Genomic DNA, 25,665 nt, shown 5'->3' with positions numbered 1-25,665 from the left:
AATACATGGTGCAGCTCACTTCACTTAAACTTTGAAATAATATACTACAGCCTTGCACTGATGTTAAAACACTGTGCAAACAAAACACAAGTCATTCTCTGTCTTTGGTTGGAAATATCATAGGAAATCCAAATCTCACTATTAATTTAAGCAAGAACAAGAATGTGTCAATCCTCCACAGATGCCCCATGCGCACTATCATTTTCTATGTTCAGTTTACTGTGAAATTGGGGTCAAAAATCTAAATTGGCATTTAGACATATTAAATTAGAAAGATCATATCATAGGGAACATGTGTACTAAGTTTCAAGTTGATTGGAGTTCAATTTCATCCAAAAACTACCTTGAACAAAAACTTTTACCAAAAACTTATACCGGAAACTCTCACCATCATTTTCTATGTTCAATGGACCGTGAGTTTGGAGTCAAAAATCTAATTTGGCAATTTAATTAAAAAGATCATACCATAGGGAAGTTTCAAGTTGATTGGACTTCAACTTCATCAAAAGTTACCTTGACCAAAAACTTTAAACTGAAGTGGGACATACGGATGCACAGACCAGAAAACATAATTCCCCTTTCTATCGTAGGTGCAGCATGAAAAGTTGCTGATGCCAGTCAGACGAATCATATATATATATAACTATCTAAATAGAAATCTGATGTCTCATTGGTGTTTTTTTAGAAAGACAAATTGGCTCAAATGGTTTTTGCAATTTCACTTTAACCTATTTAAATTTGTCATTTTGTGGCCGTTTTATAGCTGACTATGCGGTATGGGCTTTGCTCATTGTTGAAGACTGTACAATGACCTATAGTTGTTTATTTCTGTGTCATTTATGGAGAGTTGTGTCATTGACAATCATACCATATTATAAGTTCATAAAATATTTTTAGTTTTCTACATAAAGTTGGTAAACAAAATTTAATTAAGTTCATCTGCAGTTAGTTCTCTCCTGATAGTTGTTATAGTTTCTTCCCTTGATGCATCAACGGAATCATCAAATGATTTGTTCTTCCTGCTCATTCTAGAAAAGAAACTTGTGATTTGCTGTACAGAAAGGATTTCATCATATGAAAATCTTCTATTTCCATCTTCTTTTCTCTCAGTCAGCATTTCCTCTGATACCAAAAAAGGATCTTCTTTTCTTCCAGTTTTTAGACCTTTATTAAACTTTTCAGTAAGATATTCTTTTTGGTTTACATTGAATCGTTTGTTCTTCCTTTCTTCTTTCAATGCCCAGCCAAGTTCTAAATCTGAGTTGTCATCAATTCCAACTGTCAGTCCTGCTGATGAAACTTGAAAGTTGGTTGAAAAAGACTTAGACATCTTTGTAATGTAAGTCTTCTTAGTAATGTCACATCCATTACTAAACTGGCACCTAAATTCAAACTCACACTTGCCGAACATTAAGTGGCTTGACAGCTCATGAAAAGAAGAAAAAGACAGTGTGCATCCCTCATTTGCACATGTTATGGTGTTTTCTTCCTCTTCAGCTTTAAGTGGCAGTTGGTGAAAAACCACATCAATTTCACCCTCTATCTCTGAACATGAAGTATTGAAAATACACTTTTCAACGGTTGGAATATTAGATGAAGGTATTAGCTTTCCTAAAATGTAGAAAATAAAATTATATAACTTGTAATTTGAGAATACTGTTCAAACAATAATTGATTAATTGATTTATTGTTGCTGTTTTACACTTGGTCAACATGAACTGGCTATATTGTAGCTATGGACATGAAATGTATGTGTGAAATGAATATAACTTTACTTTGAGTCTTTTTTGTGTTGTGCTGGATATATATAATCCCTGCCACATCTAGTCTGTGTCTATATTGTCAGTTGTTTTTTGTTTTGTATTGATCAATCTGACAAGAAAGAACTGTTTTTTATAGTTTGTTCTGATGTTGTACTGTTACACCACTGTCCCATGTTAGGGAGAGAATTAAATAGTGCCAGCAAACTTGTTCATTTGGATCTTGAACCTGCTAACCCACATAAAGGAAACGGTTTGCAGGAAGACATAAATAATATTTGGACACTATATTCTGACTTGGAGCAAACTAAAATATGTGAGGTTGTTTTCAACATAATCGCAAAAGACAATACTTGAATCATATATATAAAATTATGGTCTATTGACTGCTTACAGCTAACAATAGAAAATCAGTGTTTTGAGATCATAATTAGGAAATTATAAAAAGAAAAGATAAGAAAATGATGACTCCAAATGGGCTTATTGTTGAAGGACGTACAGTGACCTATAGTTGTTAATTTCTGTGTCATTTATTCTCTTTGTGGATAGTTGTCTCATTGGCAATCATACCACATCTTCTTTTTTTATATTCATGTTTAGGGGAATTATTAAAATAATATTTATCTTTTTACCTGTGCCAACTTGGTATGCCTTCCATGCAGTAATGCCATGTGCGCTAAATGTGAAGTTACTGTAAGATGATATTGCTGGTATAGGAGTGTACTTGGTTTTCCTACACTCAGTTCCTTCTATAACACGAACTATGTACTTTTTATTTTTGGCTGACTTGTCTGTTGCCTGTAAATAAAGTGAAATTATTGTAAATGCCTATAAGAAGAAAAATAACTAGAGCAGATTAGAACTGTTGGCTTTTTTTTTTGGTTGTAAAGCTTTACTTAAATTATAAAAACCTCATAACATAATAGATACAAAATCATAACAAACAAGAATGTGTCCCAAATACAGGGATGCCCCATCCGCACTATCATTTTCTATGTTCAGTGGACCGTGAAAATGGGATAAAATTTCTAATTTGGCATTAAAATTAGAAAGATTATATCATAGGAAACATGTTTACTAAGTTTCAAGTTGATTGGACTTCAACTTCATCAAAAACTACCTTGACCAAAAACTTTAACCTGAAGCTGGACGAACGGACGAACGAACAGACGATTGAACGGACGGACGGACGCACAGACCAGAAAACATAATGCCCATAAATGGGGCATAAAAAGAGCTCACATTGAAGTATGGGTTTTGTTCATTGTTTAAGGCCTTGCAGTGACCTATAATTGATAAATTCTATGTTATTTGGTCTCCGGTGGAGAGTTGTATCATGGGCAATCATACTGATTCTTGTTTTTATATTTATATAGAGTAATAAAGTAACTTCAGCTGTCCCATAATTGGGTCTAATTCCTTCAGCTTTTATAAAACCAAATTAGTTATTGTTGTTGCTCACTGGTTTCCACATGTTTTAAATATTTTTAAAGCTGCACTCATGCTCTTCTGGATCTTTTATAATAAACCTTGATTACTGTTTTGCTTGGGGCTGACATTGTTAGATTACTGTAAACTAAGAAATTATTGTGTGCATTTGTTACTGCAATTTTTGAAGAATGAATGAAATTGCGAGATAAATTACTGCCATTTCTGCAAAAGGTGCATACAGACGTATGTTTAAAATATCAGAATGAGAGTTCTTATTAATACTATACTCACCCAGTCAAATTATTCCCATTAATAAAAACCTTGCAATAATTTCTGAATTTCAAAGTACATTTACAGCTGTAACCTTGAGATTTTTAAGACATGAAACTTATTGTTTTTTAAAACTATCTGTACCTTTTTCATTGATTGTGCTGTAAGTACATCATGACCCTGGTTTACATATCTTCTAATAGAAGATTTGATGGTTGCGGCAGTGCGATCACATGGTCCCTTCCCATTCTGGGATTCGCAGAAGTCATATGACAGGATAAGCCCTGAATGGAATAAGAATGAAAGCATCTCTGTAGACTTGTAGCAACCAGCATTGTCAGACCATACATGAAATTTGATGTCAGTGGTGTTGATTTCTCTAATTTTGTCCATAACATCTTGGATAATACTGGCTGTTACTCAGCTGTCCTGTTAAAAGATTATAAACAAAATAAATCACAACCTTTAAACCGCTTTATAAAATATCCATTTCATAAGCATTTATCAACTACAACTGAAGTAAGAGCACAGATACTAAATTGTTTTCAGGAGACGGTATCATGTCAAGTAAATGGACAGGCATTCAAAAACAGATTTGTTTAGGGTAGTCCTACATGTACATACACTATTTGATTAATGATACCAACCCCAAGATAAAAAAAAAATTAACAAGCAAATGTTTAATTCAACATTAATTCATGATATACATGTTCACTAGTTTGTCTTTTATTTTTAGTGTATCAAATTGCATTATGAATATGATAAATGAGATAATAGATATCTCACAACCACATCGGTTTACCGACCACATTTATGAGATTGTATAAGAAAAAAAAATTGAATCATAATTTCCTGTCAATATGCAAATCTACACAGTATGTCCTTATTATCTACAAAGTATCATGAAATTCTGTTGTGTGGTTTCAGAAGAGTTGCAATGACAAACTTTTGCAGTAGTACATTGAAGCAAATAAGTTCAAAGGGGCATAACATTTAAGAAAAAAAATGAATCGTAATTTCCTGTCTATATGCACAACTACATAGTATGTCCTTATTATCTAAAAAGGTTTCGTGAAATTCTGTTGTGTGGTTTGAGAGGAGTTGCGATGACAAGAAATAGGACTGACGGACTGACGGACGGACAGACGGACTGACAGGTCAAAAACATAATACCCTCCGCAACTTGTTGCGTGGGGTATAATTACTGTGAAGGTATATAAAATAACAAATGAACTACATTTGTTCCAATTTTATTGGCCTAATACTAGTGGTTTGCAAATAAACTAGATGTCATCACAAACTATGCCACCAATGCTGGCAACAGCATACGTATGAGTCGCTTTTTGACTACCTCAAGGCGAAACAAAAATCAAGGGTTTATTTAATCTAAATGAAATTTCTGTAATGGATGAATGCAAATCTTTATTTATATAATTTATATTATTCTGGCACCCCAACGATTAGAAAACTGAATAAAGTAAAAAACATAAAAACATATGGCAATTTCGAATTTATCACATAAATGGACTTATTTATCATTTAATTGTGTCCAAATTAAATTCTAACAAACCTTATAGTCAGTCCTTAAATACTGCTTTGATTGTAAGAACAGTGCCTGAAAACTTTTGTGGTCATCAGGTGATATAGCATCGTAGGTCAGCAATTTGTCTAAGACATCTTGAAGGGTAATAAAGGCACGTCCTCCTTCTGCTACAAAATAATCCAGTCCTTCAAGGCTTTTTCTGACTTTAGCACCACACTGGGCAAGTATTTTGAACATCGTACTGTCACCTATTAAAAAACAGTAACAACAAGTTTAGATTGATTGATTATTGTTTTATGTCCAAGAAGCACAAATAGGGTAGATTTGATCCATTTTAGAATTCATTCATACATTTTTTCAATATTCAATGTTATTAGTCAATATGTATTCTACAAGGATAACCAGTCCTTCACCTTTCATCTGATACCTTACTATTTAAATATATTCTACACATAATTTTAAATTTACACCTATGCGAAGGAACTAACTTGTTTTAAATATGTACTTCTTTCAAGTATGTGTTTTTTAACAAGGCCTACTTCAGGTGGTGTTGCATTTTACAAAGTCTATCAAAATTATTTTTGCATAGAATTCCAGCCAAGAAAGTGCTAGGAGCCATCTTAAACCTGCACCTTGTTGAAGGTGTCATTGTGACTTTGAGATAAAGAACAGCAATATTAAAATGAACTGTTCCTTTGCTTTTTGTTTTTTGTGTGTGTTTTTTTTTTTAGATTTTGTGTCATGGATGGATACCCCATATGATATCCTTTAATTTTTCTATTTATCTATATATATATCTTTATTTGGCCTTACCTAAAAGTAAAACTTCATTTTCCTGACAGTATGCTTTGTACTGCTGTATTATGTCTGCTGAACCCATGCAACGTACAACATTAGGTAAATTGTGGACTGTTCCATCTGAAAACTTCAGTTTTTTTTCCCCAAACGGTAGATCACAGACAACATGACTGGATGTAATGAAATCTAAGAATGAGTCTAATCTTTCAGGATCTAATTTTTGTCAATGCAGTTTTTTCTCGGGAATTGGAAGTGCTGGCCCTATTTTCTTTGAATGACTGAGAGCAGCATAGTAGCGATGGGATGTTACTTCTGGTAGTAGAGACAGTAAGTCCTTGAAGGACATTCTTGAGGCAAGAACTGAAAGAACTTGTCTCCCTTGTTGCCAGGATTCTGCTTTTCTGTATGAAGTGACAATATCTTTGTACTCTGTATGATCGGTTCTGTTTTCTTCATTTAACTGCTTGGGACATTTTATATCTTCAATTACCTCGTCAACATCGTTTGGAAATAAAATTCCTATTATCAATTTCATAATCTCATCAATTCTTTCTTTGTAGGTGTTTCTTGTTTTAAATGTGTAGGACTGCCATGTTTTTCTTTCTTTTCTGAGAATTCCTGCAATCTGACTGATGACAGGAAATCATTCAAAGATGTCAAGTAACTGCCACGTTCATAACTTCTGACTGATTGCTGCAAAGAAGTATAAAACTGATTACAATTAAATAAATGAGGAATGGGCCCATGGGTCATAGATGATGCCCCTGCTTGCATGTAACATTATAAAGGTACACAACTTGGTGAATAGTTGTCTAATCACAACTTTACAACATTTCCTTATTTTCATACAGAAGCTTTTGTCAATGGAAAATCAATGAGAAATATACAAATTCTATTTCAGATAATTGTAGTGGCAATAATTTATTTTATCTTACCTCCTATAGATTTATGGGGATATGATTGGTTAATGAATTACACGTGGTGACTATATATATTTGATATAGGGTGTCCTAAAAAATACATGGTTAGTTACCATATAGGGTTAGCAACCATATAGGGTTAGTAAGGAGTTACTTCCCTTTCAAAACAAAAATGAAATCTGAATGGTTTAAACAGACGAATAAACTGATAATGAATGATTGAAATACATTCATAAAATAAATTTAAAGCTAACACGTTGTTATTGTTTTTTGTATAGACAAACGGAAGTCGGTTATTCCCACTATCTGCACATTAAAATCCTTTCAACTCTTTTTGGATGCCGTCAATATTTTAGTCCTTATACATATACCCTTGTTATTTAGTGGCAGTTAGAATTTCACCAACTTTAATTTTAAACAGCCTCTATTACAATGTACTTTGTATATAAAGGAGAATGAAAGATTGTTATACTGAAACCCCGTAAAAATAAAGCGGTCTTTCTTCGCTCCCGAAAAATATTATAAGTTCTGAGTCCTGATTAGTGTAAATTCCTAATAACTGTACAAATTTAGGCGCAATATAGGATTAAACGACTTTCTAAAGGAATTTATTGGTGTATAAACTCGACCAATTCACTCACAAACAAATTAAACACAATTGGTGATATGTTTGTGAGTGACTTGGTCCAGTTTATACACCAATAAATTCCTTTAAAAATGCATTTAATCCTTATAATTCTTTGAATGTAGAGATAAGGAATTTGATTTCTCCACTCGTAACCTCTATTACACATAAATTGTAAATTTATGGCATTTTGAATTGACCTGGCGCATGAATATTTTTTTGGGTTAACACCATAAAATATACTCCATGAAATTTGTTATCTGAAAAAATAACCTAAAAGAATATCTTATTTTCTTTCAAATAAATGTTTTGTGTTTATAATTTAATTTGACGATGAACGCTAAGTGAAAATAAATATTTTTAACATTGAACCGGTTTGTGTTATTATCGCAGCCATCTTGTTTACATTGGTTAATAAAAGTAGTTCTGTCAACGTTGTCTATCGAAAAATAGATCCACTACCGGAAGCCCTCTCGACCAATCATATTAACGTATTCCCTAATATGCAAATCATATAAGAATTATTCCCAAATACCTGTAATAAAAATGTTACAATTCTAAAGTCCCAGGAAGAAGTCTTCCGTCTCTCATTAAAGAACTTAACAATAATATTTATTGTTTATATGCTGTTGTCCTAAAAATGCATGAAATATTTGCCACAGGACGTAGCATGTCTCTTGTTTGGGTGTTTTTAAGTGATTTTTGAAACCCCAAATTTATAATAAAGAACCTGAAAACAAGTTTATGATTTCAAGAGCTTTTAAAAAAGTCAGAACTGTTGAAAAAAATTTGAAAACACCTCTGCAAGAAGCCAGTCCTGCATTATCCTCATACATGTTTAATATAGTAAGGCATCACAGCAGTTTATTAGTACATGTACAAAATAATTTACTGAGTAAACGATTAATTTAACTGTACTAAAGTGTTTATTTTCACTCTAAGTATGCATCAAATACTTGCCACTAGACATTACGCAGGCAACGGTAAAGAATTATGTATATGTTGATAATCAATCTTGCATAAATACAAACAACTGGCGTTGAACAAAGTAATGCTTATACTTCAGGATTCATGTCTTTTAAATGCGGCTTTTATTTCTGTTTTGAGTTGTCACATTGATCATGTTTAAGTGTTAATGATATAAACTTCAACCAATGACAAGTGATAGAATACTTATTTTGAGGATTTTACTTACTTGTGACTGGGATAAATAATTTTGACTTCCTGACTCTTCTGATGTAACTGTATATTCAGATGCTGAAATTTCAATCTGAAAAATAATGATGTATTTTGTTTACATTTTTTGAAATCCTGAATGTGCTAAATGCATTAACACATTTTTAGTTTTCAAACTTAATTAATTACTATAGAAATAAAATGTACAGATTTTTTAAATGTTATGGTCTGTATACAGTATATAATTTTTGCACTAAACTAAATTCCAACCTTGTGTTAACTTAGAAAGTTTTTAACACCGTCATTGCATTGTTTTACATTTGTCTTTTGGGGTCCTTTTATAGCTGACTATGTGATTATGGGTTTTGCTTATTGTTGAAGACCTTACAATGACCATTTGCTATTTACGTCGATGTCTTTTGGTCTCTGGTGGAGATTTGACTCATTGGCCATTATACCACATCTTCTTGTTTTCGTATGAAATGTGCCCAAAAAATGATAAATATGTTGTTCTTGTGTTGAAATAATGCAAATGACTAAAATATCCTTTACCTTGTTATAATTGTCTCATATTTTAGGGACCCCCCCCCCCAAAAAAAAAAAAAAAAAAACAAACATCAATTATATCTAAAAAGACACTAGCTGTGCTTACAAGATTATCACAAATATTTTCTTTTTCTGTTAACATATCCAACTCGTCAGTCTCCATGAGATAGGTTTCATCATCTGTATTCAAGTTTGTGCATTGCTGAATCTGTTTAATACAAATATAAAATCAGTATATTTTTTATACTATTGATAAGAATCTTCCCTTGATAGCCTTTCCATACCAAAAGAATTGTTTTCATTGCAAAGCCATACAGTGACCTGCATTTGTTCATATCTGTGTTCTTTGGTGGGTAGCTGTCTCATCGCCCATCATTCAACATCATCCTCTATGTAGAATTTATATTGAACAAACATACAGTCAATCAAGCATAAACATATATGCCAAAGACCTATATCTTAGCAGATTATGGTGCAATGTGTCTGTTGTATACAAAATTGTTCATAAAGTTGATACTGGTGTCAGACAGGTTTACAAAGTAAAAAGTCTGAGTCTATTTTTTTATTATTTTTTGTTCCAGTAAATTAGGTAAGAGTTCATTGACCCTATATGGAATTTGTATAAAGTGTATTTTACTTAGCAGTTATGGTTGATATTCATTGGATTTTTTTTATCCATATTTACATAATGATTTATGATTATACAGCTTGCTGTACATGTAAATTTAAAAATGGAAATAAATTCACAGATACTCTGATTGTTAAAACAATATTTTGTTTGCCTTACCTGGTCATCTTCACACTTTCCTTGATCCAGACTTTCAGCTTCTATCTCTGTGGACTGCTTGGAAATTTTAATAAGGCAGCTAGTGCATGCAGCTGAAAAAAGAAGCATTGACTTGACATAGGCTGTATTGATCATTTGGAAATGTGCTTCTTAAATTTTTTTTTGAAAGGGCATATGGGTTGTTTAAATATATTGGATTTTTCTCATATGGGTCCGATCATTCCTGAAAACTTACATATATACATGTACATGTACATGTATATGGTTAATAGAAACTTTACAGCAATCATTATGGTTATGTTTATATTGAGATTGAAAAGATCAAAACACAGTTTCTACAGACATCTTACATGTAACAGAAAAGATCAACATGTTCATGTGTATGACCTATTGAATGTAAATTGCACCCCACTGATATATGACATTCCAAAATGTAACCCATATCAGCAGCTCTTCTAGCCAAGTCTGTGTATTCTTTTAGTTTTATATATATACATAAATAAGTACCTCAAGTGTAGGATCCTCCCCTCATTAGGAAGCTTCCATTTGATTTTTATGGGGTTAAGGATAAAATAAAAAAAAAATGGCAGGACAGGAGCAACAGGAGTTTTGAGGAAAAAAAGGCAGGCATATGCAACTATTCCAGTCATAATTACGTTCGATAACTCTGCATGTTACTGGTTTAATTAGGATTATGTAAAATTTACTGGTTACCCGTGTGATAAATGATTTAAAGAAAATTTATTATTATTTCACCTTGGTTAACATCCATTCGAGGTCTTCTTTTATAAATATAAAATAATATCGTAATGAATTTCATTGAGAATCGGACTACACTACTCTACATAGGTATTGTCAAAACTTACATTTACATAGGTATTGTCAAAACTTACATCGTGATTAGGTGCCATGTCTGTTTTCTTTGATCACGTTGATGTTATGACTTAATATCTCCTTAATCTAGCTATGTCCTTGGGTATTATTATAGTGCCAATAACGTGTCATATTTAATTGCAATATAAACATTGAAATTAAATTGAATTATTTGCATGGACAAAATAAGTGTCAAACATCGTCTACGTTTGAAAGTTATTTGGTCGCCATTTTTTCAAAATTTAATAAAAAAAAAACAGCATTTATCAGCTTTATCAAAAGGAACCAATGTTTGATTGTATGCTACTTTAAGGTAAGACAAGGACTGAAAACGGGAGCATCCAACAGTTATTTGATTTTCATCGTAACAATCTTACAAAATATATTTTTACCAAGTCGGCCCACGCTGTCAATGTGGTCGCCATCTTGAAAAATAATACGAGATATTCTGAAAATAGCTAATTTTCAAATCAATTTCGAAGGGACATAATAAAAATATAAACTATTGCATATACGATATTTCAAATATTTATGAATATAGTAATATGCACATATTTCCACAATTTGTCCATCTGTTTTGTTTAAATCGCAATTTTAGGTTTAACACGACAGAATATCCAATATTTATCGGAGTTGGATGATTAAACAGTGTGAAGTTATCGAGGCAACAAGACAAGTTTTCAAAAGCATTTGGAAGGGAGAAGACCAAAATTTAAACTTTTCCAAAAGGCATAAATATATTTCTAAATATATGAGGAATTAATATATATTTCCACACTTTTTGTATCATGAACTTAAAGTAATTTATTTTATCGATTCCTGAGAGCCCCTGTTCATTTCTATACATTTTACTGGGGCATATACGGGTGATGTGTGACGTCACCAAAGTCACGTGATGACTGCTATAGTTGGATATGATGAGGAACTTTGTCAAAAAAAAGGCAGGATGACAAATAATGTAAAAAAAGTCAGAATAAAACTAATAAAATAATAAGACAGGACCCATTATCTAGATAGAGTGAAAAATAAAAAGGCAAGACAGAGATAATATCAGATTACAACTAAAAGAAGTGCAGGACAAAATCTCCACCCCCCCCCCCCCCCCCCCTTCCCCCCCCCTTAAAATTCAAATGGTAGCAAAAAGGGGGCTCTTTTGTATTTCTAGAGTGTTATTTAAAAAAATATTAAACAGGCAATTGGAAATTAAAAAAATAAACAGTCACTTATAATTTAGTTTTTAACTTACGTGTTCCAATAGGAAGTGTGAGGCCATAACACTTCTGAATTTTCTCTACATCATTGATGGTGATATTGCGGCTAGGCTTTGGCTTTTTAACACCAACAACAGAATGTGATGCTACTGGAGGATGAGCACTTATCAAAGTAGGAAGCTGACATACTTTTCTCCTTCTCAAATCCGAGTTTCTTTTCAATAATTGGTTAAAATGGGTTGAGCATATATAAAAATCAGTAAAATTCTTTGGCAAAAGACCAGATTCAGTTAAAATTATATTTTTGTCATTGCAATCACATGTGTTGATATCAGTTACATCATCAGAACACTCATCTGTAGTGCAGTTTGTGTTAAAATTGCAAACCATTTCGTGTGTCTGCTGCTGAAGCTACTTTCATTTTCAACATAAACAACAAAAGAGTTGTACTAAGGGAAATAACTCTAGTAGAAGTTTGCACTCCTGATAGCAAATTTCTATATGACCAAGGTGAATTATTTTTCTTATTTGAAATAACACATATCTGATTTTTGGCATATAAAAACTATTATGTGATAACTTTGTATTCTGTTAATTTCAAGGGATTTTATCGGTGCATTTTGAAGAAATACTAAGTTGGACTTTAAAGGTTCCCACTGTAAATTTCGGAAAATGAATTTTATAGTTACCATGGCAATGAACATTACCATATTTTTTAATTATGACCAATATGTTTCTACATCACTAAGCATTCATTTAAAAAAGTTTTATGAAAATCTGTGACCACTGGTTTCCATCATATTTTGATGCTTACAGAGAATGGCTCTTAAAACCTGAACGCGTCAGAAAAGAATATCCCACTTTAGTGTTGTCGGTAAAATAGAATGCAAATCCTGCAAATCTTTGCAGAACATAATTTTTTATTACGGTATTTAAGTCAGATAATACATATTTTATCTCGTCGTATAACACACCTCGGGGTGTCCGGATTGCCCAAAAGAAAGACCTCCCTACGGTCAGTCTTTCATTTGATCAATCCTGATACACCTCGGGGTGTTATACGAAAAAAACATAATATAATTTGCATTATCTATAACGTAATGTCCGTATCGGGCAATATTTCGTATGCTTTCTGTATTTTCAAAAGAGCTTACCCCCGTACGCAGTAAAGTGCAAATTAGTATTTCTAATACTGAAAATGTGTATTGAAAGTACAATCACCTGCGAAGTCAGTGACGGCTCGCTATGCCAAATTCAAAATGTCATTGCATGTCTTTTTCATTTTTTATCTTGTTTTCACTGTACAAATAACCAAAAATACATGATACATTGTAATATAGACTCTATGAATTTAAGTGAACGGCAGTTCATTTATTCTACGATGCCTTGTAAGTGCAACTTTACAGGACAAACCACTGTCCGGGACAAATTTGCCATTCCAGAATTGGTAAATCTAACTTTGTTGTTTTACAAGATAACAAAAATATTTTTTGGCCAAGTGATAGATAATTAAAAAAAAATAATTTCCACATATGTCCCAACATGTCACTGTTGTCACTGTTGCCACTAAAACTGATTAAAAGTACATTTCCCATGGGAAATTAAAAAATTCCCATGGGAATAATAGAAGTATAGCCGGGTAAAATGGAGTTCCGACTATATGGAAATCAAGAAGCAATATTTCGCTCCTTAAACTATTATTTTAGCAGTCCGTCAAGACCGAACAACAAACTCCAAACCAAATGTAAAGTAACATACAAACAATAACAATATATAAGCACAAGCAGTTAAAGGATTAAGAAGATTAACATATGCCAAATAGAAATAACAACAGATTAGAAGAGTAATTAATGTCCGACACGTATAAGTAAATTATTGTCTAAACTGTTACAGAGAATAAATAATTAAATGAATAGAGTAAATGAATTTAAGTCCTTTGTCCAAGATTATGACACATAATCCGTGTAAAACACTTATGCCTAAATTTACGACAAAGTTCAGAATAATAAAATAAATGCAAAACAAGAATATACATTAAAACAATTGAATTCATAAAATGTTGTTTAAAAACTAATTTCATTGCACAGTCCAAATTGTCCGGTCATATATTCCCGCGGCCCTTGAAGACACGACTCGGGTCTTACTGTTCATCTGAAATTGTTCCGAAAGTTTCTTCTGTGGTTGTGGCGTCCTCTGTAACGATAGTTTTGGTTTGAATAGTTATCTTCTCTTGTAATTTTCCGATAATTGTCCAATTCGTCTTCTAGTTTGGTGATTCGATCCCGCATATGTTCTTTATCGCGTTGTAGATAGATTGAATTGCTTATCGATTGCTTCACATCTTTGATCGTACAGCCCAAAATTAGATTCTTCAAGGTTATTAATGCGTTCACGTAATTTTGCAATTTCTTTTTGGTCATCTGCGTTTTGTTTTTGAAGTTTTTCTAGATTGCTAACAACACTCGTATGCTTTTGATTTAATTCTTTAAATTTCTTTTCATAGTGTACACTTTTAAATTTGAATTTAACTCTCTCGGAATTCACTCGGTCGTGTCCGAGTCTTATGTTATCTATGAATTCCTTGTTATATTCTAATGTTGGAAAGAAGTCCATCAGTTCTATGGTATTAAGTTCCGCACAAGGAAACATTGACATAGCTTTCTGTTCTTTGAATTTTCTCATTCTTTCTGCGTCACGACGTAACTTGGATTTCGATTTAACCTTAACAACTTTCACGTCCGATTGCCTCTGAAAATTACACATTCTGGCGTAATGTCCAAAACTTCTGCACTTATAGCAAAATGACGTTTTTGCTATACATTGTCTAAAATGAAATTGATTGTTCACAGTCTTTCCACAAAACTTACATAATGTAAAGTAACATACAAACAATAGCAATATATATAAGCACAAGCAATTAAAGGATTAAGAAGATTAACATATGCCAAATAGAAATAACAATAGATTAGAAGAGTAATTAATGTCCGACACGTATAAGTAAATTATTGTCTAAACTGTTACAGAGAATAGATAATTAAATGAATAGAGTAAATGAATTTAAGTCCTTTGTCCAAGATTATGACACATAATCCGTGTTAAACACTTATGCCTAAATTTACGACAAAGTTCAGAATAATAAAATAAGTGCAAAACAAGAATATACATTAAAACAATTGAATACATAAAATTTTGTTTAAAAACTAATTTCATTGCACAGTCCAAATTGTCCGGTCATAGAAGTTCCGATGGGAACATTAGTAAATAGTTTCTTCCCATGGGAAATTCTAAATTTGCCAAGAGAATTTTTGTTCCCAAGGGAACTAATTTTTCTCGGTACGTCTAAACACTGCTAATTAAGGAGTCCTTAGTGCACTCAGGACGTATACTATGCCACTAAGGACTAGATGCGGTGCTGTTACATGTATTATTTTTCCATATTAAGTTAGAGATTGATATTTAATGCATAAATTAAAAATTTTATAGAAAAAAATCACAAATAAACGAGTCATCAAGCATTGTTTAAGCACGTGCCCATTTTTCTTTGATATGCCGAAAATCAGTGAACCGATTGACACGTGCCATATTACATAACAACTGAATAAACAATCATAATCTTTTTATTTTAAGTAATTAACAATTGTATCGAAAAGATTAATGCTTAATAATTTATAATTAAATATGTTGTTCTTATTTGCAATGATTAAAAGGACAAATAATTTTATTTATTGTTTATATCTTTCTCGACAAAGTTATTTGCCATTTGTGCACGACTTTGATGTGCGCCAACTAATAAGTTAAGAGTGTGGTCAGCTTGTTAAATGTTTATGTAAGAGCATGGAAGTAATATTTAGAGATACCAAAACAAAAGGAATAGATATATTTATAAGTTTTTTGTTTTAATTTTAATACCGACGAAGATGCGTGTTTTTAATAAAATTTATGAGTAAATTCCGAAAAAAACTACCAAAACCTGGTGTTTGCTTCTCCACTTCCTATTACTGCTTCATACTTAGTACGAATTACGATTGAATTGAAAACAAATCATGTGACATCCTTGGGGTTATTCCAAACCACTAGTTTTCAACCAGTTTGATAGCTGTTTACAAAGGCTTCATACCGTATTATATTTTTGTAATTGTTCGACTTTTTTTTTTCTAAAAGTATAAGAAGTTTAAATATCATTATCGAACTTTGAAGTTTCATTTTCAAATATATAAAGGAGACAAATGTTTTTTTTAAATGTTCCACAGTTTTTAGCACATTATTTACGAAAATATTATCCCGTATGTGTTAATTTAGAGCTATAGATATAATTTTGACATAAACAGGTTATGCTTCGTACGAATGCCTTGAAAATATGCTTTTTCATGATGTGAAAATAATCATTTTCTGTAATACAAGATATTTGAATACTTTATACCTAAATCTATCACGTGTAAAAATGAAAAAAAAAAACAAGGATTTGTATAATATATTACTATACAAATCCTTGAAACAAAACCAACAGAAATATTTTCAAATATAATTTCTTTAAATCTATTTTTTCTTTAAGAAGAACAAGTATGTCAGAAGGAAATCCGATTTGCATTTTTTTAACCAAATTGTCTGTTTAAGATATTGTATGAAATAATGACTATGTTGTATGTGCTTTACTCATTGTTGAAGGCCGTACGGTGACTTATAGTTATTAGTTTCTATGTCATTTTGTCTCTTGTGAAGAGTTGTCTCATCGCCAATCATACCACATCTTCTTTCTTATATTGGTTGCATGTAGTAAAAATTTATTATCATATTGAATTCGTTTTTGTCCAGAAATATATTGCTCAAACGTATTCTTCATATGATAAAATTTTTGAAAATGAACCATAGCAAACGCAAAAGATATATAAACTCTTACTCTGTCCAAACTGTTCATGTTTTAAATACGTCTGTTTACATGTAGCTTGCATTAAATAAGTTTGGTATTACGTAGTTAATATTTTTTATCATATTGAATTCGTTTTTGTCCAGAAATATATTGCTCAAACGTTTTCTTCATATGATAAAAATTTTGAAAATGAACCATAACAAACGCATAAGATAATTTCTGCCCAAACAGTTCATATATGAAATTAGTGTGGTTGCATGTAGTAAAGATTTATTATCTTATTGATTTCGTTTTGTCCAGTAATACATTGCTTAACGTCTTCATATATGAAAATAAATTTAGATAAATTGCTCTGGAAACAAATCTATTATTTACAAGATATAATTACAAAATACTCTTGAGAATCTGAAGAAAAAAAACATGAATAAAATTTTAACAACTTATTCAGTGCGAAGTCAAATCAAAATTGATCACTGAAATATAATCTGAAAACAATTCATTTATTAGTATCCACACTGCCTGTAACCGAGTACGGCAGAAAGTGATTTTCCCCTGATTACAGTACTGATTTTCCCCGATTGATTACTGATTTTTCCCGATTTTCCTATGTAGAGAACATCAAAAGGGTAATTATATATGAATTAAAGAAAATCTGTGTCAATAATTATGCAACCTCCCTTTTCATTCATACATTTTTATCATTGACCTCGCATGGGCAATATGGATTTTAATGACCAATCCTAAAATTAGAAACTTTTCCAAAGAAAGGAAGTCATGGGAAGTGATTTTCTTATATTATTCAAATATCTAAATGTTATTTCTCTAATTATAGAATACTTATTCAAATATGCAAATTAAGTTAACTTAGAGCTGGAAGAACTTTTTTAAGGAGATTAGGAAAATACTAAAAATAATATGATTTCAATTTCTGATGCAGTGTACTGATTGTCCACTATCAGTGTACAGATTGTCCCAGAGAAGATGAAGTTAATTACAGATTTTCCCTGATTTTCTCTTATAGTATCATAAGGAAAAAGGTTCATTCTAAGTTTTATTTTTAACTGTTACTTGCAAAAAAGTATCTACATAGCTTTGATAGCTTTCTAAAAATGTCATCTTTGAAGAAGCTCACCATCAGAAGACACATCCATCTGAAAAACTTGTCATTTGGAGATGACTTGAAGAGGGTGGTGAAAGATAACATACCATGCATTCATTCCAGAACTTCTTGACAGAGAAGGAAAAACTTTTATTAAAATACAAGATGAAAAAATTATAATTTGTAACTTATCAACAAATACACCACAAAAGATTATCAAAAAAGGTTAATCATCACAATCTCTAACCATTTCAGACAATTTATCAAATTCACCAAACTATGAATCCAGAAATATACAAACAGTAAGTTATGAACCCCAAGCAAGAAGAAACCTGTTTAAAGTTTCTGAACCAACCAATGAAATATCAATGAACAGAAAAATCTCTAATTCAATTTTATATATAAAATTGTAGAATTACAGGTTTGCAGGAAAAATTTTCATATATTCCACTATTTTTATTAGCACATACCTAAGTGTAATGAAGATCCACATATTAGCTTTATTTTTGAAGGATTAGCTTTTTTCAAAATCGGGGACAATCTGTATAGGTATCAGGGAAAATCTGTAATCAACACAAGCTGATCGGGCTCAATCTGTACACCAAAGCTCAAGTTTAATTGCTAGTTTTTTCCCATTTAAATGCTTATTTTGTCCAAATTTCTACTTGCATTTTTCAGATTATTATATTTGAACAAAATTTCATGAAAAAAAATCTAATTTATATTCCCAGTTTTCTAAAAGCAGACTAAAACAGATTTTTTTTACTCAAATCAGCTACAACAACATCAAAACAAAGAATAAGGAAGGTCATGATGTAACTTCAAAGCAATCCCACCTCAGGATATCACTTACTAATGACTGCTGACCAGACAGAATAAATGATCTTTAACCAATTGATTAGTTCAAGCTACTTAAATTGAATAACAGAACTATAGTGTAAAATTTATCATGAAAAATCAGTACAAAATCTAGGAAAATCAGTACTATAATCGGGGGAAAATCACTTTCTGCCGTACTCGGTTACAGGCAGTGATCCAACTTTTCCAATATTGTCGATTAAACACAATAGATAGCAGGATTCCCGTGTAATCAGTTATGTAATTTGACACGTGTCTAACGGTTCATTGATTTTCGGCATATCAAAGAAAAACAGGCACGTGTCTATAAATGTTGAATTACTTATTTATTAGTGATTATTTTTCTATAAAATTTGAAATTTATGCATTAAATATCAATATCTACCATAATATGAAAAGACATTGAAGGTAATAGCACCCCATCTAGTCCTTAGTGGCATATCATAAGTCCAACTCGGCGAAATCCCGTAATAACACGCGGCCACTAGTTAAACCTCGCGAGATCTCCTTCGGTAATAAAGTCATTAATAAAAGTATTAAAAGTACTCGAAGTAAGGACGAATGTTTAAGCATAACATAAACTGTTTCAGTGTTAAATTTATCATAATTAATTAAATAATTTGAGTACATATATAATTATTTATTTTAATGTAATTTTGATTTTAGATTTGTATTATTGAAAAAGAGACATAATTTGATATTGTATTAAAAAAAAAACTGATATTAAATAGTTAACACTTGATAAATTGTGTCAGAGTTCATTTTATTTGATAGTTACATAATGGGTTTCTATTGAATATACACCTGTCTCGGAGACATAATTTCACAGTGTGACATGTATATTAGGTTTGAATTATTCGATGACCAGGTAAATCACGAACATGTTATAAATAATGAGTTTTAATTGACACCTTGTAAACAAGAAGTTGTTACACCACAGGTGTCCACACTCTTTCCAAAAATACAATGCACAAAATGTAAAATTAATTAATGTGGAAAAAAACTTAATTTATTTGTTAATTAATTGTTAATCATGATAGGCTTTGTTTTTTATTCTTGATATTTATAAATTATTAAAATTCTATTTATTTTTGTATTCATCATTTATTGGGCTTGCATTGAGTTTTTTCTGTAGGATTGTCGGTAAATGTTTGATTTCTAAGTGTTGTTTGACAGTTTAATCATAGGCTTGCATTGACTCAGAGTTGTTTTTTAAATAATTGTCGGTAAATTTATTGTTTCTTCATGTTCGAAGTGTGTATTGAGAATTAATATTTAAGAAAATTACAATTAATTTCTCATTTGAATAAAGCTTCTTTCATGTGCACGCAATATGGAAAATTCCGATTTTATTTCGTGGGATGACAATCTTAATAGTTACGACTTAGATATACTCCAAGTTGAATAAACCTGAGACTACTATAACACATGTGTTATAGTAGTCTCAGAATAAACTGATAACGAACTCTTTGTTGATAGTGAAAAGGACGAAAACATAAGCGAGAGACCCACCAACAAAAACAATTGACAATACTGCATACATAGATGGATATGTGTGTCCTCGAAGCAACAAAAAATCTATAAAAAAACACAACATTGAAGTGGGAGCCGAGGTCATACATCAATCAACATGGAAGACACTATTTAAAAAGTATTTTATAACCTTATTTCCACGAGACAATCATTTGTAGTGGTTTTTGTCTTTTAATCAATTGTAGTCAGTGGTTTTTGTCTTTTAATCAATTGTAGTGGTTTTTGTCTTTTTATTCTGGGGTAAAGAGATGGCAGTTTAAAAGTAAGATTGTTTATGTGTATACATATACAAATCCTTGGTGTAAATAAAATCTTGTATTATCAAATATATATATATATATATATATATCTTTTGCAGTCACCATTGAAATGTCCTCAATACGATTTTAATTTAAAAATGAATTAAGTTCATGTTTTGAATGAGAAGCGTAGTCTGAGACGACAACAGATGCATGAAGCTCATTCATAATATTACAACCAGCCTGAGACTACTGGTTACAATACACCATTAGATTTTATGGGCGCAGCCATTTTATGAACATGGTATTCAGAATTAAGAGTATAGCTAATCCTGATTGGTTGATATTCGCGCCCGTTATTTTTTGTTATTAGAGACTTCGTGCATTCTGCATTATACCAAAGGCCAAATAAATTATTTTCATTAGCCCTAACGGAACTGAGATGTCTTTTAAACGCTAAGATGAGACACGTATTTTTAAGTGCAAAATTGATAGGCATGGGAGATAAGTACAAATTACGCTAAGAAAAGCAACGCGAACCTATATTTTTTGGACCAAAAAATACTGTCCTAATAACTTTTCTTTAATTCTAGCAAGGTTTCGTTAAAAAAATCAACTTTCTGAAGTCTGTATCTCGAAAAAGGCTATCATTGTCGCCTATGGGGAAATTAATTGTTTATTTCAATCTACTATAACACAGAGATTGGTCACTATAGATTTATCGGATTATCTGAGTCTACGGTAGTTAGTTACGTTATTTTAACGTAGTTTCGTATTCGACCGTAGCAGACGACATATATCACCTATCACTGAGAATACTATAACAGTATCGGATATTATTATTTTTCTTTTAAAAATAATTTAAAAACAAAATTGAATTAATCAAAAAAAAAAAATATAGTTTTTATCTTTCAAATGCAGTTATCTCTATTCATATTCAAATTTTTTATTTTAATCATTAATAATTTGTTAATAGTTTATTATTATGCGGCCACTCTTGAAAATGTGAATGTGATTAATCTTATCAATCTTACAGTTACATTGTTTTGCTACACGTCCGTTAATTGTATCTAATATACAAATATTTTACCTGTAAAGACAGGTAGTCTCATAAGCATGGGAGATGAATTTTATTTCACAGCTGGGTGCCCAAGGTACACGAGGCTCCGTTTATTGCAGTAAACTTTTATTCTATACTTGTAAGGTATTTCACTGCTGAGTGCCCAATATACATGTTTATTGTAGTAAACCTTGTCAAATATCGTCGGTGCACTTGTGGTAGGATTCAGGATGGTGTGGATGGGGTTTTATAGAATGGAGAAATAGGGACAAAAAAAGTATAGAATGGAGAAAAATGGACCGACAAATTAAGAATAAAGAAGAGAAAATGATAAGTTATTAAGATTTAAAGAATAGAGAAAAATGGCATAGAAATTATAGGTAATAAAGAACCCCCATCCAAACCCTCATTCAGATTATCCAACGTAAATTTTTTTTTTCAAACAAGTTTCCAACCCCCCCCCCCCCCCCCCCCCCCCCCCCCCCCACTTTTTATAAATTTCCGTCTGATAATTAGGTCAAGTTTTTGCAAACAATGTAATAAGCGGCGATCACAGAAGAGAGAAAAAATTTCATTAAAGGTAAATGAATAATTTCCTTTCGTAACAGATCAGCAAAGAGGTTATAACTGCAATGGATACATAAAGCAAACATAAGCCCTACAAAATATTTATATGTTCCTAAAATATCGCCGGCATTTTTATTTTTCAATTCACAATGTCCAGTAACATTGATTTTTTATCTTGGGATGATAGTGATCTCAATCTTGATCTTTTACGTGGTGAATATACTGCATCAGATATTGAATATGAGGATGACTTTACGTCCCTGCTGCAAAGACTGCAAAAACTACAAAAACTCCAAAAGAAGCATCAACCGCAAGTACATGTAAATCAGAATGAAGAAGCTTCAAAATTACGTGACTGAATAATCAAATTATCTCTATGTTAACATAAATAGAACCACATTAGTGTAAATTACGATGACATTTTTTCAACACCAGAAATATGTGCCCTCTTTCAAAATCCCAGACAAGAAATTTTGTGCTTCAATACAGAGCCGTAAAGTTTTTGAAAATTTGAATATTGTCTATTGTTAAAGTGTCGTATGTTTTAGTTATATCGCTATGCTTTTTGTAACCCTAATAATTGAGCAACTCGGATGAAAAGAGTTGTGATTTGCTTTAGTTTTTTTAGCCACAGCAAATATAAATGTGCTTGTTCAATGTTTGGTGACAAACCATGTTAATTGTTGTCGGCATGATGCTTTGTAAATAGGTTCCCTATAACATTTTTTTGTTGGGTAACTGCTGACAGTTTACCATGTGAAAATTCTGAGAAGCCAAAAATAATGCGGAATGTATAAATACGTAGCAATGTCAGATCTAAACAAGAATGTTAAATATGATAGCATATATTGATGTCACCTTTCTGTAAATTCAACTTCGATTCACAACTGCTTGTCAATGGCAAATATTTCATGTACAGTAAGCCCGATTAAACCGAAATGAACTATTTTCAAATTATGTTTAAAGTTTGTTTTCATGTTATGTCGTTACACCAATGTCCCATGCTAGTGGTGGTGATGAGCGCCTAAAAATATTTAACATTGTCACATTCTTTAGGTGCCCGTCTCAAGTCAGGAACCTGTAATTCAGTGGTTGCTGTTGGTTCATGTCAGTCATATTTGAATTTTCGTAAATTGCTTTGTTATTGTAGACACATCGTTTTCTCTAGTTAATTGTTATATATTTTCCATGTCGGGGACTTTTGAAGCTGACTGCACGGAATAGGTTTTCTCATTGTTGAAGGTAATTACGGTGCATTCCAATAACTTACATCCACTTCATTGAACTTCATTTGGACTAAAGGAGTTGTCTGATGATCATTAGCAAAAATATATAAAAATATCCTTAAAGTTTGCTTCAAGTGGCTATTCCTTTAATATATATAAAGATGTGTGGTTACTTGGTTTTTTTTTCTTTCATTGAACTGTTATCCAAACTGAGCGTGTTAGTGAATTTTTGCATTCCTGTCTTAGTTTTAATGTATATAATAATAAAAATGTATATTCAAAGACTTAAATATTTATTTCTCCATGTAAGACAAGCATGACAAATTCAATGACATTAAAAAAAATACTAAAAAAAGTCATTTTCTCCTGTAGTACTTCTCCCTTCTTCTAATGCGTGATTTCTTTCTGGGGATATTCCTACAATAAAGAATATATTATAAATAAAAAGAAATAATCTTTGTCTAGTTTATAGCATAGGCAATTCATTAATTTTTAAGACAGTAATCTGAGACTTGAGACTCAGCAGTAATTGACCAATCATGTCAATATGGATCAAAATAGTTAAGGTTCATCATAACAAATGGACAAATATGGCCGTATTTTCACCTCAAAAACTACTCTGTGTACAGACTTACCTGTGCAGTTTGGAAAGTTTAAAGGCCTGGCATCCACTAGATATATAAAAGTTAAATCTATTTTGCATATCAGAAAGATAAAATCTTTTTTTGAATATGATGGGCATTTTTTTCCTTCCTGCAGAAGGTGTAAAAATAAACAAACACCTGAATTGCATTTGATACTGTCCACTCAGTTACTACCTTTAACTCACCTATAGATGTGTAGATATCTATTGTCCATGCCAATCAAGGACAATCAATACAATACAAATCAGTTGTTACCTGAGATGGAGCATCTCAAAGTTATATCCCAACTTAGTTTATTTTTACACCTTCAGCAGGAACGGAAAAAAATGCCCATCATAATCCAAAAAAGATTTTATATTTCTGATATGCAAAATAAATTTAACTTTTATACATCTAGTGGATGCCAGGCCTTAAAACTTTCCAAACTGAACAGGTAAGCCTGTACACAGAGTAGTTTTTGAGGTGAAAATACGGCCATATTTGTCCATTTGTTATGATGAACCTTAAACTGATAAAGGATGCAGACCAAAGGTGCATGTACTTTTTACATCATGTTTGGGTCAATTATTTAAAAAAAAATACGTCTATTTAGGAACTCATGATGTACTGGTATTTCACATGGTGACACATTTTCATTGCATAATATTATTATACTAGCATTTATAGACTGCATATATATTATCAAGGGAACCAAATATAAATCTAAATTTCTTTCACTAACAATACAAATTCACCTATCAGACCTCATGTTGTGTGTGTACAACTTGTCTCGTGTGTTTCTCAGTTCTGCAGCGGGAACTTACTGATACAGAAAAATTGGAATTTCATATAATTACAAATTTTACATCATTACATCGGTTAATTACTAAGGCTTGCACATACATTATCCGGAAAACAGATTGTTCATCTGAATGTAAGTTATGGGTGAGTTGCTCATTGACCCTGTCCCACGGACTGGTAATAACTCGAGGTTACTTTCCGGTTTGGTCGGTAAATTCAAGTCTATAACTGCACTTATTTTATTTAAAGTGCTTATAAACCAACATTTATGAACATGTCAAATCTTATATTCACACTTACCGGAACATAACACTCTTTATAAATCCACATTTGTTAATTATTATTTTCTCTTTCGCTGTCAAAAATGGCGGTCGAATCCTTCTTGTCAATCATTGCGAGTCACGTGCCGAGTCACGTGATCGAAGACTTACAATTAATTACTATTTGACTGGTCAGTACGGGAAGTGACCAATCTCTGTGTTATAGTAGTCTCAGAACCAGCAGAAGGTTTCCTTTACTAGGAAAATTTTACTCCTTTTGTAAATTTACTGCATTCGTTCATCTTTGGCACTCTAAAAAGAAGAAAAAAAAAAACAATGACTTCAGAATAGGAGAAAATAAACAACTTTGCCATAAACAGATTGAAAAATGAATAAATTGCCTATCAAAATGCAGGCTATAAATTTCATTGTGCACAAAAATGAAGGACTGATTTAATGAAATTTGTCCATGAACAATTTCAATATTTAGCCAGTTTACAAAAAAAAAAGAAAAAAAAAGAAAGAAAAAACAAAATTGGGAGTAATATATATCCCCATAATTTGACATATTTATTTGTAAAATTCTAGTTTT

The 25,665-nt window shown here is 31.6% G+C and overlaps 1 protein-coding gene and 2 long non-coding RNA genes across 3 annotated transcripts; all 3 read right to left on the bottom strand.

The window, feature by feature from the left end:
• Positions 1 to 910: 910 nt before the first annotated feature.
• LOC127699818 (uncharacterized) lies at positions 911 to 2,526 on the bottom strand. Its single transcript, XR_007981223.1, has 2 exons — positions 2,393 to 2,526; positions 911 to 1,611 (listed from the first exon to the last, which is right to left on the bottom strand). It is a non-coding gene; the product is annotated as an uncharacterized LOC127699818 (long non-coding RNA).
• A 3,807-nt stretch (positions 2,527 to 6,333) lies between these two features.
• On the bottom strand, positions 6,334 to 12,569 carry LOC127699793 (uncharacterized). Its single transcript, XM_052203137.1, has 5 exons — positions 11,976 to 12,569; positions 9,857 to 9,948; positions 9,176 to 9,277; positions 8,543 to 8,617; positions 6,334 to 6,495 (listed from the first exon to the last, which is right to left on the bottom strand). Exons 1-5 carry the CDS (start codon positions 12,328 to 12,330, stop codon positions 6,334 to 6,336), a joined length of 786 nt encoding a protein of 261 aa, XP_052059097.1. The 5' UTR covers positions 12,331 to 12,569.
• An 11,096-nt stretch (positions 12,570 to 23,665) lies between these two features.
• On the bottom strand, positions 23,666 to 25,310 carry LOC127699832 (uncharacterized). The gene is made up of 2 exons (XR_007981225.1): positions 25,114 to 25,310; positions 23,666 to 23,806 (listed from the first exon to the last, which is right to left on the bottom strand). It is a non-coding gene; the product is annotated as an uncharacterized LOC127699832 (long non-coding RNA).
• Positions 25,311 to 25,665: the final 355 nt, after the last annotated feature.

This window comes from Mytilus californianus, unplaced genomic scaffold (genome assembly GCF_021869535.1).
Source record: "Mytilus californianus isolate M0D057914Y unplaced genomic scaffold, xbMytCali1.0.p SCAF_41, whole genome shotgun sequence".
Classification (NCBI taxonomy): Eukaryota; Metazoa; Mollusca; class Bivalvia; order Mytilida; family Mytilidae; genus Mytilus; species Mytilus californianus.
This window is presented reverse-complemented; position numbering and strand designations above follow the sequence as displayed.

What these genes read in the sequence shown, in the direction of transcription:
- LOC127699793 (XM_052203137.1), bottom strand. Translation starts at nt 12,330, where the DNA reads ATGGTTTGCAATTTTAACACAAACTGCACTACAGATGAGTGTTCTGAT. An exon ending in CACACTTCCTATTGGAACAC is followed by an intron (nt 9,949 to 11,975) that starts GTAAGTTAAAAA and finishes TTCTTTTTTCAG; the next exon opens with CTGCATGCACTAGCTGCCTT. An exon ending in GAAAGTGTGAAGATGACCAG is followed by an intron (nt 9,278 to 9,856) that starts GTAAGGCAAACA and finishes TGTATTAAACAG; the next exon opens with ATTCAGCAATGCACAAACTT.